Raw genomic sequence first — 17,545 nt, 5'->3', positions numbered from 1 at the left:
TCAACCTTGTACTCTTGCAGGGCATATGTCTTTTTGGACCAGGGCAATAGGACATATTTCCATAAAAGTGCTGAAAAATACAACATAACGATGTATTTGAAACTCCTTTCCTTGAAATATGTTTCTAACATTGTTGTAGGTTTTGGAAACAGTTTTGAAAGATAGCTCATGAAATACTGCTAGTCTGGCACAGTGCAGATGAATAGTATTCCTCTTGAGCAAAAGAACTTGTATATTTCCTACTAAAAGCAGAAATACTGGATATAAAGGAGGGACATTTGTGCATTAGAGGAACTTGTGTTCAAGCTCAGTCGCTGAGTGGTTTCTTCAGAAGGGGGAGGGCACATAATTAGAACCATACCATTCCTATGACTGCAACCAGATTGTCTTATAGAGCCTCATTTGAAAGAGGTGAGGCTCGGCAATTGCAAAAATGAACTCTTACTTCAGAGGAGAAGCGCTTTGAGAGGAGAGCATTTATTTCTCCTGCTTGTTGTGCCTGCTGTTCATGAAACAGGCGTTTAGACCCAGCAAAAGACTTCGTTTGAAAAACGCTCGATTCCTGGAGGAGGCGGAGCTTGGCCAGATCATCTGTTTGATCATGTGACCTTCTGCCGAGACAAAACGAAGCACAAACCACCCTTGCGGCGTTAAGCCCGACGGTGTCAAGGACGCAGACTGTTTTGCGGCTGTTTGGCGTGAGGGCGCATATGGCCCTATAAAGGACTACTCATTATATCTACATCGGAAGTCAAACAGAGGCTGTACTATCCAACAACAGGTGAAGTGGAACTTAGGTAAGGGGCCTCACCATACTTGTATAGTATTGTACTTTGGATTGGTTACCGCGTGAGACTGCGGGATATTATTTCCATTGATCACGCTGGTTTTGCCCATTAAGACTTGGGATATACTTACCTTTCTGAGCTTCGTGAGGGGTTCATTGATAGATCATCGCGATATACACATCCTAGGTTGCAAGCATTTCTGACACAGAAAGTTTCCATCCCATTCAGGTTTCAAACTACTGTATATACATTATTTTGCACTTTTTTTTTTTTTTTGGGATTTACGGTGCACACATTATAGAGTGTTCTGTAACCTAAAAAAGAGTTGAATTAAACTTCGTAGCACAAAAGAAATGGAAGGAGCAGGGGACGGATCATATCTAAGTAAAAATCATGAAGTAAGTATATCAACTGCGCAACATGCTCAGGAGAATGTAAATCCAAATACCCCGCAGCAAATCCAAGTACTGGTACATGCTGAAGAAACTCATAGCACCCCAGTAAAAAGCATCATGGAGAAAAACCCAAATACTGCAATAGTGAACAACTGGAAGCGGGGCTTGGAATATACCATCACAACAAAAAGGATACAAAGTAAAATAGAAAATCATTTTGGGAGAAAACGACACAAAAGTCACAGTGACATCGAAGGAGAATCACTCATCCTCTGGGAAGACCCTAGGCACCCCCAAACTCCGGCCTCTAGCATAGAAATACATCTCACATTAACAAATCTGGAAAAAGAAGCCCCCATTCAATTTGAGGAGGATAATGTGACTCCTCCATCGCCACAAAACCTACAACCAACAAAAAATGTTACACAATTTTTTCAGGAACAAAGTGAAACAGATCTCAAAGATGATGAGAAGACAAAAACAAAGTTAAATACAGACACATTGAAAGCTTTGAACTTCGTTCTTAACTCTTTGGTTTCAGTCTTTGAGATGTTAAAAGGAGAGGTTCAATCGCAAAACGGGACATTGTTAGAAATGACAAAAGAAATCGCAATATGTGACTCCACTTTAGTGGGCTTGGCAAATGCTATTAACACAAAACTGAGCACTCCAATTCAGGCTTTAAACCTTGAGATTGTAAAACAAGGACTTGACATTTCCTCCATCCAGCAATCTTTGAAGGAAAAAAATGAAATCGGAAACCTTAATAACAGATTGTTGCAAGAGGTTCTCTCAACTTTGAAAGGACACCGTCCCTAGCCCAAGCAGAGAAAACCCCAGAAAAAAATCGGGAGTATTCACTTGATGACACACCGCTTTCAGACTCGATAATGGAAGAATTTCTAAGACTTGCTACCGTAATGGAGGAAGTTGCAGATATTGGAAAAAACCTACAAAAAACAGAATGTGATAAACGAAAAAACATACAAACGGGTGAACCCCAAGAAGGGCAAGAACAAGGGGAACAAACATCAAGAGGTAGAAGAAAAAGAAGGAACCGTCTTGCAAAGAGAGAGAGATCCAAATCTATACACCTTAAAGGGAAAAAAAAACAAGATAAAGGGCTGAATGTAACAAAACCGACAAAGAGAATGGAAAAATACATCACAAAATACAGCCAAATGGGTACAGTGAGGAACAAGAGAGTATTACGGGCGACTTTAAAGTACCGCAAAATCACACAAAAAGAAATAAATCTGTTGCAGGAATTGGAAACCAGAAGCATAAGACTGCTATCCCTAAGAAGATCAAAAGAATGGAAGGGAACAAATTGGATGATATAGCTTTGGTAACAAAAGCAAGCATCGGCTTGCAAACAGAGGAGGAGACAGAGCAAAAGGATAATCCAAAAAAGAAAAATAAAGAGGCAGATAAGGATCTGAAAGGGCAGCCAAATTCAGAGAAACTATCAGCAAAAAACAAATTAAATGCTCAATTCCAAAAGGAGCCCATAGCAAAAACAGAAAAATGGGCCCCTATCTTTTTAAAAAAAAACCTCCAGCTCGAAAAAAATAAATCCAATGGGAAAGCCATCGCTCTAAGCCAACATGAGAGCAGGAAAATCGCCCCTATCTTCCTATTAAAGAAACAGGTGGCTGCCAAAGACCCAAGCCTAACTCTCTCTAATCCAAATGTCTTAGCAAATATGGTGGGAAAAAACATATCCAAAACAAGTGAAAACAAAACTCAAAATGGGAAATTTGCGAGACTTGACATCCCTACAAACCGTGAGGAGAACATTGCAGGCATTCAAACCCCTTCTATAGTATGTGATAAGTCAACCCAAAGCATACTAATGGAAAACACCATCCAAAGGGTTTGGTTGAGGTTGCGCTCAAACTATGGGCACCATAAATCTTTGAATCGGGGAGTGATTTTAGGCATAATACATAAAATTAAAAATCTTCATTCCTTCAAATCCGATAACATTCAGAACGTGAAATTTCCAATGTCAAATGACCCATTTTTGGTAGAACTCATATTGACGTCTGAAAATGCAAAAAATGCTATCCTACAAAACTCAATTGAATTGGAATCCTATGGATTAGAGGTCTCATGCAATGATAGGAAAAAAAACATCATGAGCGAACACCATACCCCTGTATGCCCAAATAAAGGAAGAACATCCCAAAATGAGGCGATCCTCACAGGGAAGAGAAACTCAGAAAGAGATCCCAAGACAAAAGCTAATACTCTCACGCTCCTTCCAGAAATACTGACAGAAGTATTACAGAAGCTGGGATTGGGCACGCAGCGACTTTAGAAGGAAAAATATAAATATCTTTAGTTGGAACACAAGAGGCTCTAGTTTCATCAGAGGTAAAGAAACACGGACATATCTATTCAATCAGGGAGATGCAGTTCTATTGCAAGAAACCTGGCTGGTAAATCCACTAAACATTGAAGGATATACAGTGATCTGTTTATCAGCTGCAGAAAAACCATTAGGTCGTCCTTCAGGAGGCTTATTGATAGCATTGAAAAGCCACGTTTTTAAAAACGTTATAGAAATATGGAAAAATCCCCATGGTATCCAGGCATGTAGAGCTGAAGTAAACTTACAAGAAACCACTAAAACCTGGATCTTTGTAAATATTTATTGGAACCCAGTGACATCGAAACTAAGTTGTTTTTTGGAAGACCTAGCATTACTATTTGAACTATTAAAAACAACCTTAGCATCCAGTAAAATTGTGGTAGCAGGAGACTTCAACTCGAACTGTTTACATCCACAGAAAGGAGACTCAGATCGAAGAACCCACGGAAAAGTGAGCAGGGGAAAAAAGTGGCAGGAATTCATGGAACAATGGGATCTTCACATGGTAGTTGGCACACAGGAGGGTGACCCGTATATAACCTGGCGAAGAGGGAACTCATCCTCTGCGTTAGACTTCATTTTCGTTTCAAAAACCCTGCAGGCTTTGCCTTCCACTCTAATAATAAAACAGGAAATTGGCAGTGACCACAGCAGATTGGAGCTGTTATTTGAAAACATCTTAACAACAGAGGCTGAAAGAGAACTACAGTTGTTAGAAGAAAAAAAGGAAAACTCAGAGTTGTCAAATACAAAGATGGGGGAGACAAATTGAATGGGAAACTTAAAGGGATTCCTGAACATATCTGGAAAATACAATGTAACCCAGACCGATTCACTAATTTTTTATGGGCAACCTTAGCGCCCAAATATTTAGCGGGAGAAACAAAACAGAAACATCTACATGCCTTTGATGAACCTACACAAAGGAGAAAAAGAGAGCATAGAAAAGCTGTGAGAGACATTCAAAAAGCAGGATATTCGTTTGAAAAAGTGCAAATCGAGATAAAAAATCAAAAAGCAAACTATAAATCATGGTCAATCTCACATAAAGCTCTTCGGATGCAAACAGACGGTGAGCATATACTAAGAACCCTTAGAGAAAGCAACAGCAAGAACTTCTGGGAAATAATGAACCAATTTGAAGGGGATTACACTCAATCACTATGTAACTTAGTGTCCGAAGATGGCTGGGTGAGATATTTGACATAGACATATAAGAGCGATAATAACCATGAATTTAGAGGCAAGCCAGAATTCCGTTGGCAACTTAACTTCAATGAAGAGGACATACACGAAATCATAATCAACTCCTCAACATCTAAAGCCTCGGGACTAAACGGCTTGGCCTATCAGGCATTGAAAAGCGAACCTGTGTTGTGGTCAAAGCTCTTATCTGTTCTCTTTGATGAAATACTAAAAAAACGGACTTTCCCAGCATCTTGGAAAACGGCCCTCATAATACCCTTCTTTAAACATGGGGATCGCCGTGTAGCAATGAATTATAGACCAATAGCATTGCTGGACATTGAAAGCAACATTTTTATGAAACTTCTACTAAATCACATCTTAAAATGGGTGGAAGACTTCAATATTTTATCATGCTTTCAAACAGGATTCCGTAAAGGCCATTCAACATCTCTTAATGGCCTGATTTTAAACATCCTAAATGAACAAAAAAGAGGGGGGAAAAAACATGTGTTGTACGGAGCCTGGATAGACTTGTCCAAAGCCTTCGACCAAATAGAACGAGTTCTACTTTGGGAGAAACTCCGGAAATGGGGAATGCCAGAACCACTATTGTCCATCTTAGTGGAATTACATAGAGAAACCAATTTGAGAGTACGGCTCGATGCAATGGGACACCTTTCAAGACTGGTTGAAGTTAACAGGGGGGTAAGACAGGGGTGCTTGGGAGCGCCTCTGTTCTTCAACCTGTTCTTAGCAGATATGGGTCTTTTCTTGCAACCGTCTGCTTTTGGTAAGTCCAATATTAAATGGGAGAAAAATATGTTGGCTCGCGTACGCGGGTGATATAGTTCTCCTCGACAGAACATCAATTGGCTTACAACATTTACTCGACAAACTGAATGAGTATGTGGGATTAAACAAATTGACAGTCAACCCGGCTAAATCAAACATCTTGATTTTCAAACATCCGCTATCAAAAACAAAATGCATAAACTGGAATATGGGAGGAGAACGGATAAGAACAGTAGAAACCATAAAATACCTGGGATATAACATCTATGCCCATCCAGCAAATTACAAAGCAGAAAGTGAAATCATGGCTAAAGTAACACAATTCACATCACAAATGATCAAATTAAACTATACATTTTGTAAGTTTTCTATTCTCCCATTGGTAAAGTTCTACCTTGCCAAAGTGGTCCCAGTTATTCTGTATGGTCTAGAAGCCAAACCCGATCTTTGGTTCATAAACTGGGACAATTTTGAGGGCCGCCTATGGAAAAAAGCTCTGGGCCTCCCAAACTGTGCCTCCTCAAAAAGCTTGAGATTTGAGCTAGGTCTAAAATCATTGAACTGTATGGCAGACTGGAAGCTCATCTCACTGTCTCGAGAAATAACAACAAGCAAAGACTCGACACTGTATGGAGACCTCAGACATGAAACACTGCTAAAGAAATCAACTATCCTCACCTTGTTAGAGGCGAAAACATTGGAAAGACTGAAGACTTTAGATATAAACGAAGAGACTTTAGTCCTAAACCCACTCAAAGTGAAAAGAAGATTAGAACAACGGGATTGGATTGAAACAGTAGAGAGAGTAAGAGAAGAACCAATTCAAAATCTATTTCTGAAGGGAGAAAAGAAACTTGGGTGTCTCTCTTGCTACCTACTAAAATCCCCAAACAGGAAACTGCGCTCAGACTTTCTTAGAATGAGACCCTTGTCCAGTGTGGGGCTGTTCTGGAAAAGCGCAACCAAGGGGACGTGGCAAAAAAACTATGTTCAATCTGTGTCAACCCTGCCAAACAAACATTAAGACATGTTCTAATGGAATGTGAAGGCACATGGCCTCAATGACTAAGACTTTTCAGAGACTTTGTATGGAGAGAGGAAGATATAATCTCAGACTTCCTTTGGGACAGAGTTACCTCAGGAAGTAATGCAGCTTTGACGTTTGCAGCCATTCAGGTGATAATAGAAAGTGGCTGATCATTTAACATAATAAAATAAAGGACAAATGTACTTAAAACATTGATTTAACAGAAAATAGAAAATTGACAGGGTTGGTGGAAAACTATGAAATGTAATTTTTATGTGCTTTTTGCTAACTATTTTTGTAAAGACTTAAGCCAAAACAAATAAAAAAAAAAAAAAAAAAAAAAAGAACATCATTTTCAATGACATGGGCATACTGTTTACAAGTGATTTCCATGTTGATGCCTACACAACGGGCCGCGACATCTATGTATTGAGGGTATTCTTTTTCTTCCATGTTCTCTTTTTGTGACAGGTCATTACTCTTAATTGCTGCAAACTAGTACCCAAACAAAGCCCATTGATTGCTCCCTACTGCGTAAGTGTTGCTTCTTCGCCCACGCCTGTCTGTCTTGGTCACTGTGATGCTGGAAATGGCTTATGGAGGGACTTGTTCCACCACTTCTGTGTGTGTGTTTTCTCTATGTTTTCTGCCACTGAGTTCCAGCTGGACCTCTGGCAGTGCAGCTCTTCATGTTTTTCTTTTGATGAACAACACCCATGGGATACCCTTATGGCAACCATAGGTGGGGGTACACCCTTGTAGCCCTCATTTGTGTTTTTGCTAACCCGTGTGTTGCCCGCAGGGTATGGCTGGTCGTAGTTACATGCTGATTTGGCAGTGGCTCTGAGTGTCCTTCATTTCGGGATAGCCAGGCCCTGCCATAGGAATCAATGGATTCCTACAATAAGTCAAGGTGACCACTCTGGCCTCTTGGTTTCTATTGTCTTTTACTTTGTTTCGCAGAGTCCTGTGAAGCCCTGACTCTGTCTCTTCCTCCTTTGTGGTTGTTGGGTGGAAACATCATATATGTCTCTGTTCCATTTCCTCCTGACGGGCTGTTGGTTAGAAATACCATATATTGCTCTGGGGCTGCCTCCTGTTGGACATAGTGAAGCCTTCCCAGGGATTGTGTGCTGTGGGTACACCCTATGGGTGGGGCCTGTATGAATGGAGTCTGAAGTGAACTCACATTCTGTGTTATGGTGATAAAAATGAGATACTAATCCTAGGCTCTGAAACTAACATAAAAAAACTTAGCCCTAGCTATACCGCCTTCAATATCGACAACAATCTCATCAAGGTGATGCCAGTGGTCAAAACACTAGGCTTCTATCTTGATGCCACTCTCTCGCTTAAGAAACAAGTCAACTCACTCGCATCCTCCACAGTTTATACCTGTAAGCTCATCCGAGCATGTAGACCATTCCTCTCTACCTCGAGTTGCATCACCCTGGCCAATGCCCTCGTAATGTCGAGATTAGACTACTTTAACACTTTCTACTCAGGCGCCAACAAAAATATCATCGACAAAATACAAAGAATGCAAAATAATGCCCTAAAATCAGCCCTTAATATCCCTGGGAGAGAACACATTTCAGATGCTAGAAGAGACGTTCATTGGCTAAAAATATCTGACAGGATACTCCAAAAAACAGCCTCCCTTACCTCCAAATGCTTAAACAACTTAGCCCCACCTTACCTTGCTGAAAGGATAAATAGAAGATCATCCACACGTCCAACGAGAGTAGCCAATGCCTATACCCTTGAAACTCCTAGATTTAAACGTGTTACAGCTGGAGGATCTAGCTTCCCAGTTATTGCAGCACAAACTTGGAATGCATTACCGCATGACCTCAGAAAGGAACAACCATATCCTAAATTTAGACTCAATGTAATTAAATGGCTACGAACAAATGACTGTTAGTTTACCTTGTCGGTACCCTACACTCCTGTCTCTGCTGTATGCCTCTTACCGTGATTCCTTCCGTCTGCCACTGTAACTATCCTGGCAGCACCTATTCTTCCAACTGTTTTGTATATTATATGCTTCTCTGCACACATTCTGTAACTAAGCTTAAGTTGTCTTGACCTCTACTGCGCCCGGATTCTAATGGGTTTGGCGCGCAATACCAAATAAACAAACAAACAAACATGGGTGTCTTGTTTCTGTGTTTGTGACACAACGACTGAGACAGCCCTGAATGAAACTGACATGAATGCAGTGTAGTGTGCTGAAAGGCTGAGAACTTACCTAATCCACATTCTTTGTTATGCATGTCTGGGTGGAGAGAATGGTCTGAATGCCTGTGAGCCTGATTGGCTGCCTGCCTGCATGAATGCCCTTCTGCGTGATTGGCTAATTGAGCCTGGCCCAGCTAGAGTGAATGGGGAACAGATGTGTATATCTGGGGACCACTCACTTACCAATTTGTTCAGACACTGAAGTTGAAGCTGAAGCAAGAAGAAGCTGTTCCCTGAAGCCCAGCTGGAGGAGAAGTCTGCAGGTGCATTTTCTTTCTGTACTCCAAAAGCTGTTGTCTTCTTCCAAGGACTGATCCAGAGAGGATCTGCAAAGGAGACCTCTCTTTGAACTATGAGGCACCATTGTGCAAACTGCTACTCTTCATCAGATTTACCCTAGAGGCCAATCCTGTGTGCCTGCTGTCCAGAGAATGGATATTTGTGAGTCTTGAAGAGTGCCCGGACATCTCGAGTCGAAGAAATCCATTGGTGTTACCTGGGTTGCGAAGGTGCGTTTCGTGACCGCTGGAAGTCATTGCTGTCTACCACCCAGAAGAGGGGATTACACTGGCATAGTACCTCCGGACACCCAGAACTGCAAAAGTTCCAAACTGCCTAAGGAAATCTCAAGGGACATCCTTCCATCATCACTGACCACATTATCCCCCCGGAGAGAGTCCAGATTCTCTGAGTGCAGAGGAATGTCCACTGGTTGATTTCCCACCACCAGAAGCTAATGAAGATGTCCCGAGGGTCCAGACTTGGTTAGGGTCCATGGTCCATTCCAGTGGTCAAGTCCAGGATGCCAGAAGCTGTCCAGAAATCCATGCTGCAGCTGCAGCACAAAAGAACTGAAAGTCCGAAAACTGCAATATTCTCAAACCCGACACCAAAAGTGACCTATGCACTTGTCACCACCAGAAGTCACTGATGGATCCCAGGGGTCCAACTCACACCTGCCAATCCTTTAAGGAGCCCATAGCAAGTTTCATCTTCAGAGGACTTCTACAGTCAGAGAAATCATAGACCAAAGGAGTGCAAAGCGAAGAACAAAACTGCTGCACTTCTTAAAGACTTTGGTTTCATTTTTCTTTTTGGACTCAGCATCCCAGTGGCTCCTTCTTCCAAGGGGGAATCCATCCTTGGAGGAAATCTTTGAGCGAAACGGAGAAACTCTGTCACTCCGCCTGCGAAGACACCAAAGATACTGCGACAAGGAAGAGCATCTTCTAACCTCAGGAATCATCCAGGGGTCCCGCATTTGTCTTGAATCATGTTCTTCTGTGACCTTTCAGGTACTTTGGGGGTGGTAGAACCTTTTTAAAGAAAGCAAGTTATTGAAAATGATTGGACTGGGCTGTAAAAGACAAGATAAGTTACTCCCTAACTTTTCCATTACAGGTTGCCCAGGTGGGGGGATCTTCACCCAAAATTGTATATCTAGTCTAAAGAAAGCATTCTGCAACTGTTCACAACTAACCTGCCTTTCTTCACTTTTCTATGCTGATACACCTCACTTAAGAATTCACATGCTTATTTAAAACAGCTTGCAGTTAGTGCATCTATTGCTGAATTTAAATATTGTGTGGTACTGCATAGAGTGTATATATTTTCCATTCTTTCAATAAGTATTTCAAGTACAAAGTGTTATTATTTAAATGTATATATATTCCTGAATCTTATTTTATATAACGAAGATGTGTTATCAGCTAACATAGTGTGCAGACATTCCTTTCTGTGGGCTTGGGGATTCACTGTACTTAAGAAGCAGCCTGCATCGCCTCCTAAAAGCTTCAGCCTGGCTGCTCGTCCATTGCTACCCGATTGAGAGCTCTGGCTGGGGTGTTCTGTGCCTTAACCCTACCATATACGGTTCGGAAATACAGATACCCCCCTCTAATCTTTACAGTCCCCACACTGGAACTGTTGTCAAAAGCCCAGTCCTGTGGTCCCAAACAAGGCAGCCACAGCAAGGTTTATTTCAGGGTAGAACAAGAAATATACTTTTCTGCATTTTGTGTTGCTTTTATTTTTTGTTTAACGTAAGCGATGTGAACATCTAGCACGTTTCTCTTGCTTGTGCTTCTTTGGGGAAGCATATTGACTGGCGTTCTCAAATTTAACTTTAGCATCAGTAATCGTCCTGAGTTTGACTCAACGAGAAGTACAGAGATTGAAACATATCATGTGGCTACTGGGTGTTTTTCCCCTTTCTCCATGGTTGCCATGGAACAAGCAACTTAACCATCTGCAAATTTTGGACTGAATATATCTTGATAAAATATACAGTGTATCTTGTTCTGTGTAAGTAATTGAGAGACACACGTTCCATATTCTTGTTCAAGACGCATGGCTTCATTAGCTTCATCATCGCCAGCCCTGCCGCGCACGTGATTATATCAAAGCACAATTTTCCAACGGTGTAGCTGCAACCTCCTGTTCTAATGTTGCCCATCAAAGCACTTTTGCATTTAGAACTTATGGATAGTCAGTACAATAATCAACTGATATTCATGAGTTTCAGTGAAAGGTAATCTGTAAATATGCTCTGCAACTTAGCTAACAAGTATCAGACATGTTTGGTCATGCTTCTGATGGACTTGTCTTGGTTACTAATCAGACAGGAGCCTCACTATTTACTATTAGTTTAAGATCAATTGTTTCCTCTCTTTCTTTAAGTTATTCATTCTTCCTGGTGCTTGTATTGTTGTTTATATAACGAATCATTATTTGTCCATCATGTTTGACTTTTAAGTAATCTCTTCTCCCTTTTTCCTAGAATGGGTAATCGAATCCAGGTGTATCCGAATGGCTCTTTGTTTGTTGACGCTGTCACTGAAAAGGATGCCGGTGATTATCTGTGTGTAGCAAGGAACAAAATTGGAGATGATCTGATTTTAATGAGAGTAAGTGTGACTCTGAAACCAGCGAAAATTGATCAAAAGCAGTACTTTAAAAAGCAAGTACCGTATGGAAAAGATTTTAAGGTAGACTGCAAAGCATCTGGGTCGCCCATGCCTGAGATCTCGTGGAGCTTGCCAGATGGAACTATGATCAATAACGTGCTCCAGGCGGATGACAATGGGCGCAGCCGGTTTCGAAGATACATTCTCTTTGAAAATGGAACGCTCTCTGTCAATAAAGTAGGAATAACCGAAGAAGGAGACTACACCTGCGTTGCCCAAAACACATTGGGGAAAGATGAGATGAAGGTTCACATAACAGTCGTGACAGCTGCACCACGCATAAAGCAGAATTACAAAACGCATGCCAGAGTTAAAGCTGGAGAAACGGCAACATTTGATTGCGAGGCCATTGGAGAGCCTAGGCCAAGAACATTCTGGTTGCTCCCGACCGGTGATATGATTTCTGCCTCCAGCGATAGGTACCTTCTTCATGTTAATGGTTCATTGTCCATCAGCAAAGTGAAACTTTTGGATGCAGGTGAGTACATGTGCGTAGCGCGCAATCCCGCAGGGGACGACACCAAACTGTACAAACTGGAGGTTGTATCTAGACCGCCACTGATCAATGGTTTATATACAAACAAAACTGTCATCAAGGATACTGCCGTTAAACATTCCAGAAAGTTCATTGAATGTACAGCCGAAGGGACTCCTCCACCTCAAGTTATGTGGATTATGCCGGACAACATTTTCTTAACTGCTCCATACTACGGAAGCAGAATCATAGTGCATAAAAATGGGACTCTTGAAATTCGAAATGTGAGAGCATCAGACACTGCAGAATTCATCTGCGTGGCACGGAATGATGGAGGAGAGACAGTGCTGGTGGTGCAGCTGGAAGCCTTGGACATGCTGAGAAGGCCCATGTTCAAAAATCCTTTCAATGAAAAAATAACTGCAAGACCTGACAAAACTGCTACACTCAACTGCTCTGCTGATGGAAATCCACTTCCAGAAATGGTCTGGCTCTTGCCCAATGGCACACGATTTTCCAGTGATCGAAAGTTGTCCCGCTATCAAATGGGAAGCGATGGCACCTTTATCATTCACAGCCCAACCAAGGAGGATGCCGGCAAATATCGCTGTGCAGCCAGGAATATAGTTGGATACATTGAAAAACTAATCATTTTGGAAGTTGGGCAGAAACCAACTATTCTCACTCACCCAAGAAGACCCATCAAAGGTATAAGTGGTGAACACTTATCGCTTCACTGCCTCTCTGATGGAGTCCCGAAACCCAGCATTATCTGGACAGTCCCAAGCGGATTTGTAATTGATAGGCCACAGATTACTGGCCGGTACATTCTTCATGAAAATGGCACTTTAGTTGTTCGAGAAGCTAGCGCTCAGGATAGAGGCAACTACATCTGCAGGGCACAGAACAATGCTGGGGACACAGCAATTACTGTCCCTGTAATGATCATTGCGTATGCGCCAAAAATTACAAACAGACCACCACAAAGTATGAGGACTAGAGCTGGGGCTGCTGTTCAGCTCAACTGTGTGGCAATAGGAATACCAAAGCCTGAGATTTTGTGGGAGTTGCCCGACCGCTCCACCCTGTCTACAGCAAGTAAGGGTAGGCCTTCTGGAAGTGAACTTCTCCACCCTCAAGGGACATTAGTCATCCAGAACCCAAGGATTTCAGACTCAGGCACTTACAGGTGCACAGCAAAGAACTCACTTGGCAGTGATGTGAGTGCCACTTACATTCAAGTTATCTAATGTCTGAAAAAGTGCACACCAAACATAAACATTTACATCTTGACTCATTTTTCGCAAGGAACCATTTTTCAGAAACTAAATGGGCGAGACATTGCTGTGATTCTGGGTGCTTTCAAAATGCTGCATTCGCAAAGGCCATGCATTCTAGACATGAGACTTGAAAACAAGCATTGTACTCTAAATGTCAGCCACAATGACCCACAAAAGTTACTTTAATGACCAAACAGGTTTCACAAGATTTTCTTTAGACATTTCTGCTTCACCAAACGGTCCTAAAGCAATGCACAGCTTATAGCACAACAAATGTACATTCATTAAAAGGAAAACTGTATTCCGTCCATGTACTTACTGTATTTTCTGGAAAGATGCCTTTCACCACACAGCTCCCTGACATTGTAAATAAAGCCTGTGGATATATGTTTAAAAGCAATATTTAGGTAAAACACATCTATGCCTCCACTTCACAAATGATGTAAAATGTGTGCCTGTTAAATATTCAAATGGATGATCGCTGTATGCCTTTAAGTCATGCTTCACACCCATCAGAATTCTGAAACATACTGAAGGGTGGATTACAAAAATGTTTCAGGTCCAAATAGGATAGTGTTGCATAGCCCAGGTGTGGGCAAGTGTGTACCTGTTTGCTTTTAAATAATCCATTGCACGAAACGTGTAGGTGGGTGAGTCTGGCAACTCATTAAGACCGTGTTGGAAAGAGTCCAGTCCAGTGGTCGACGTGAGCGGGAGCGGTCGGCAGCGGTGCTCTTATACTTTTTTAAATTACCTTGTACAGCTCCTATGCTTCTATTTTAAAAAGAAACCGTTCTGGAATGGTTTTGTTTTAAAATAAAAGTGTTGGAAGAAGTTGAAACCTTCACTTTCAGTGCACTGCATTGGATGTGCCCTTAAACAGCAGGTGCAGGTGTTTGGGGGGTGTATTGTGTGTGGGAGGGGTTCTGGCAATGGGGTTTGTGGGGAGCAGGGGCAGGCCAGCAGGGAACATAGTTCCACTACTTCTTTTCGTACACTTCGACCACTGCTCATTGCACAAGCTGTGTAGCCTGTCCTAACCAGACATTGTTTTCCGCATGTAGACAAAGTGCTTTTATTGAAGCTCGCCAGTGGGGCCAGGATTCCAAACATACTAACCGCCACTTGGTCGGTCATGAGGGTCATACCATTAGGACAGCCAGTAGGAGGATAAGTGCCTTTATGATCTATTGCTGCCCCAATGTGTAAAGATATGCCAATTTAGGGTCCAAAGTGTGGTAGGTTCAAATTGAAACTGTGTCTACAAAGCAAATCAAGCCTGAGGTGCACTCAATGTGTACTATTTTCAAATTGAGCAATGAAGCAGCTGCAGACGATTGCCCATAACTGACATGTGTTGTGAATGAGCCTCACCCCCTTGCTTTTGAAAGCAATATAAAAGCCTTGCGTGTTCTACCATCCGGAGATTATAAGTGATGATCTACTTTGTAAAGACCGCCATGTACAATATGCAGATGACGTTCGTCTACTTTTGCTTGGTTTTGGATAGGCTATAGACAGGCCACATACAATTGTAATGGGGGCATGTGTCCTGGTAGTAAAACATCATGGCATTTCATCAATTCCTCTCAGCATCACCCTGAAAGAAACTATCGTGACATGTTGAATAATCAGAGAACAAATAGGTTTCATTGATATATATATACGTATATATATATATATATATATATATATATATATGTTGTATATATATATTAAACAAAAGGGAAGACTAAGGCGCAGCGGCACTCCGGCTGTGCTCGTGATGAAAAACTCAATATTTCTTACAAATCCACATACAATCAGTGTTTGCCGTGCAGCCATAGAGTCCTTTATTAATTAAAAGTACATGGAAAAGGAAGGCAGCAGCAGTTTACTCGGGCTTCGTGTTCACCCACTCATGCTATAGATAGCTGGCATAACCAAAAAGCAAATTGTGGTGAACACCAGTTTATGAGAGCACTCAGTCTTGTGTAAAGTGTAGACAAACTTTAATAATTCTTTAACCATTAAAATCACATGTCAAAATACATGATTTGAAACATAAACCAACATGGTCTTAATGAACAACTTAGCTCAGGTTCTGCCTTGTAGAGTGAATGCCACTCGTTCCATCCCTCTTTCCGGGACTTCTTCTGATGAAATTTGCATTGCTGTATAATGGGTCATCTTTTATTTCCACACTCTGTCAGGTCACACGACTTTCACAGACACATGACTCACTTTTAGTTCACATGTAAGGCATTTAATAACCTGGCGGTCATTTTGTAATGGAGTGTATAATAACTCTATATTTATGCATTTTGCACAAATGCACAATTTACATTTGCGCTGGCACAAATGTATTTCAAAATGTCAAATCTGGCTCTGAATGTGTGTTTTGGACATCCACAATGTAGGCAGCTGTGCTACCTGCACCGTAAATGGATGCCTTCCACTTGGCTCTTTCCAAATCTTGTTGGATTTTGAACAATATTTTGTGGCCTTATGCAGATGTTTTCCAAAATACCATTCTTTCTATTGCACCTGTATAAAAAACATCTCATAATCAGGAGTGCCTTGTTCGTGTGTTCAGGACATGATAGTGATGTGTCAGAGGGGCAATGGTATGTATCTTGGATGCAAGGTTCCAGCAGCACTGTTTGTTAGCTAGACCTGTACAAGGAGTATCGACTCATTTGGAAAGTGAAATGCCTATGTAGCAAAATGTTTATTAAAAAAATAAATTGGGAGCAAGGTGCATTTCTGTTTCAGTCCTACTACAGACTGACTACTTCACATATTTGTTTTGGTGCTCTTACTATGAATTAAAGTGTTACCAAACTCCATCAATGATGTATGTAGCTATTTCCTACACAAACATTCCTGCATGCCTTTTTTTGTAATATATTGTGCCTTTACCTACACTGGATTCATGCTTTTGGATGGAGAAACGATGAGATTGCTATACAGACCATAATTTATCAATGATATATCAATGTGTACATATACTGACTTATATAAACGGAGACAAATTTATTAATACATTTTTGATTAATTATGTTTGCCAACTGACAATAAAAAAGGTGAACCATGGGTATTTGGCCCAGTAAAGTATCCACATCATTCTCAATGTCTATCCTGCTATATGTTTGGAATATGTTTTGTCAACAAGAAAGTACCGCTTTCTGAATCAAATTCAAAAGATGACAAATTATACCCGAGTTCTGTTTTTCAAGCTTGCTATTTGCAAATTCAAACTGATCAAGGACTGATTATGGTGGTAGCAGTCCATATTGTAGTAAAATCAGGCATTGCTTAAACTCTGGGTCTAAAAATGATGTGCAGTGGGGTTGCTCCAGTACAGGTTCATGCAGATGAGTGTCCATTTCACCACAGGGGGTCTGTCCCTTTTCTAACAGGTGATCAAGTAAAGAATGGCAAATCCATTGCTTTGTTCCCTCTCCAAAGGCTGCAAGACACAATGGACATGTCGTCAGGGGAAGTGGGAGGTGCGGGGTTGCAACAGTCAAACAAACGCTATACCTTAGGTCCGCAAGGGGGTTCTCAGTAACACAATTGGCCATTGTCTGAAAGAACGTGTGGCTGGCACAAAGAGCACCTGGTCCACAGAAATATCAAAGTGTCCATTTGTGGCTTATTTGTCAGCAGATACGAGAATACAATGTGGGGTGGAAAGTGCTAGCGATGCAGACCTGAGGGTGTGCGAGACTTAAACGGATGTTATTGGGACTGTAGGGTATTTTGTGGAGATTTGGGTCCTGACGGTATTTTATTACCGCCGAAAAATAACTTAGCAATAATCACTCCTTGTATTCAGATTTGGCCATGTGCAACAATAATACAGTGGACATGCATTATTTCAGCACCCAGACATGCATATTTGGTATGCGTGGTTGGTATGCGTGGTTGGTGGTATTTTGGTGAGCATAATTCCCTTGTTTTATTTGTGGCCCCAATGTCCAGAATCCCTTATCTTTGCTTAGATTTTTCGTGTAATCACTAGAGAGACCTCA

General features: G+C 41.4%; 1 protein-coding gene across 1 annotated transcript in view; it reads left to right on the top strand.

The window, feature by feature from the left end:
- IGSF10 (immunoglobulin superfamily member 10) overlaps nucleotides 1-16,608 on the top strand; it is a 157,977-nt gene extending 141,369 nt beyond the window's left edge. The window contains exon 7 of the mRNA XM_069618390.1: nucleotides 11,588-16,608. Coding sequence (XP_069474491.1) covers nucleotides 11,588-13,499 — 1,912 coding nt within the window. The 3' untranslated portion in view covers nucleotides 13,500-16,608. The remainder of the gene's footprint in view (nucleotides 1-11,587) is intronic.
- Nucleotides 16,609-17,545: the final 937 nt, after the last annotated feature.

The sequence above is a fragment of the Ambystoma mexicanum genome, chromosome 10, assembly GCF_040938575.1.
Source record: "Ambystoma mexicanum isolate Mex_15411 chromosome 10, UKY_AmexF1_1, whole genome shotgun sequence".
In the NCBI taxonomy this organism is placed as follows: Eukaryota; Metazoa; Chordata; class Amphibia; order Caudata; family Ambystomatidae; genus Ambystoma; species Ambystoma mexicanum.
The sequence above is the reverse complement of the archived record's forward strand: the minus strand, read 5'-3'. Positions and strand labels throughout refer to the sequence as shown.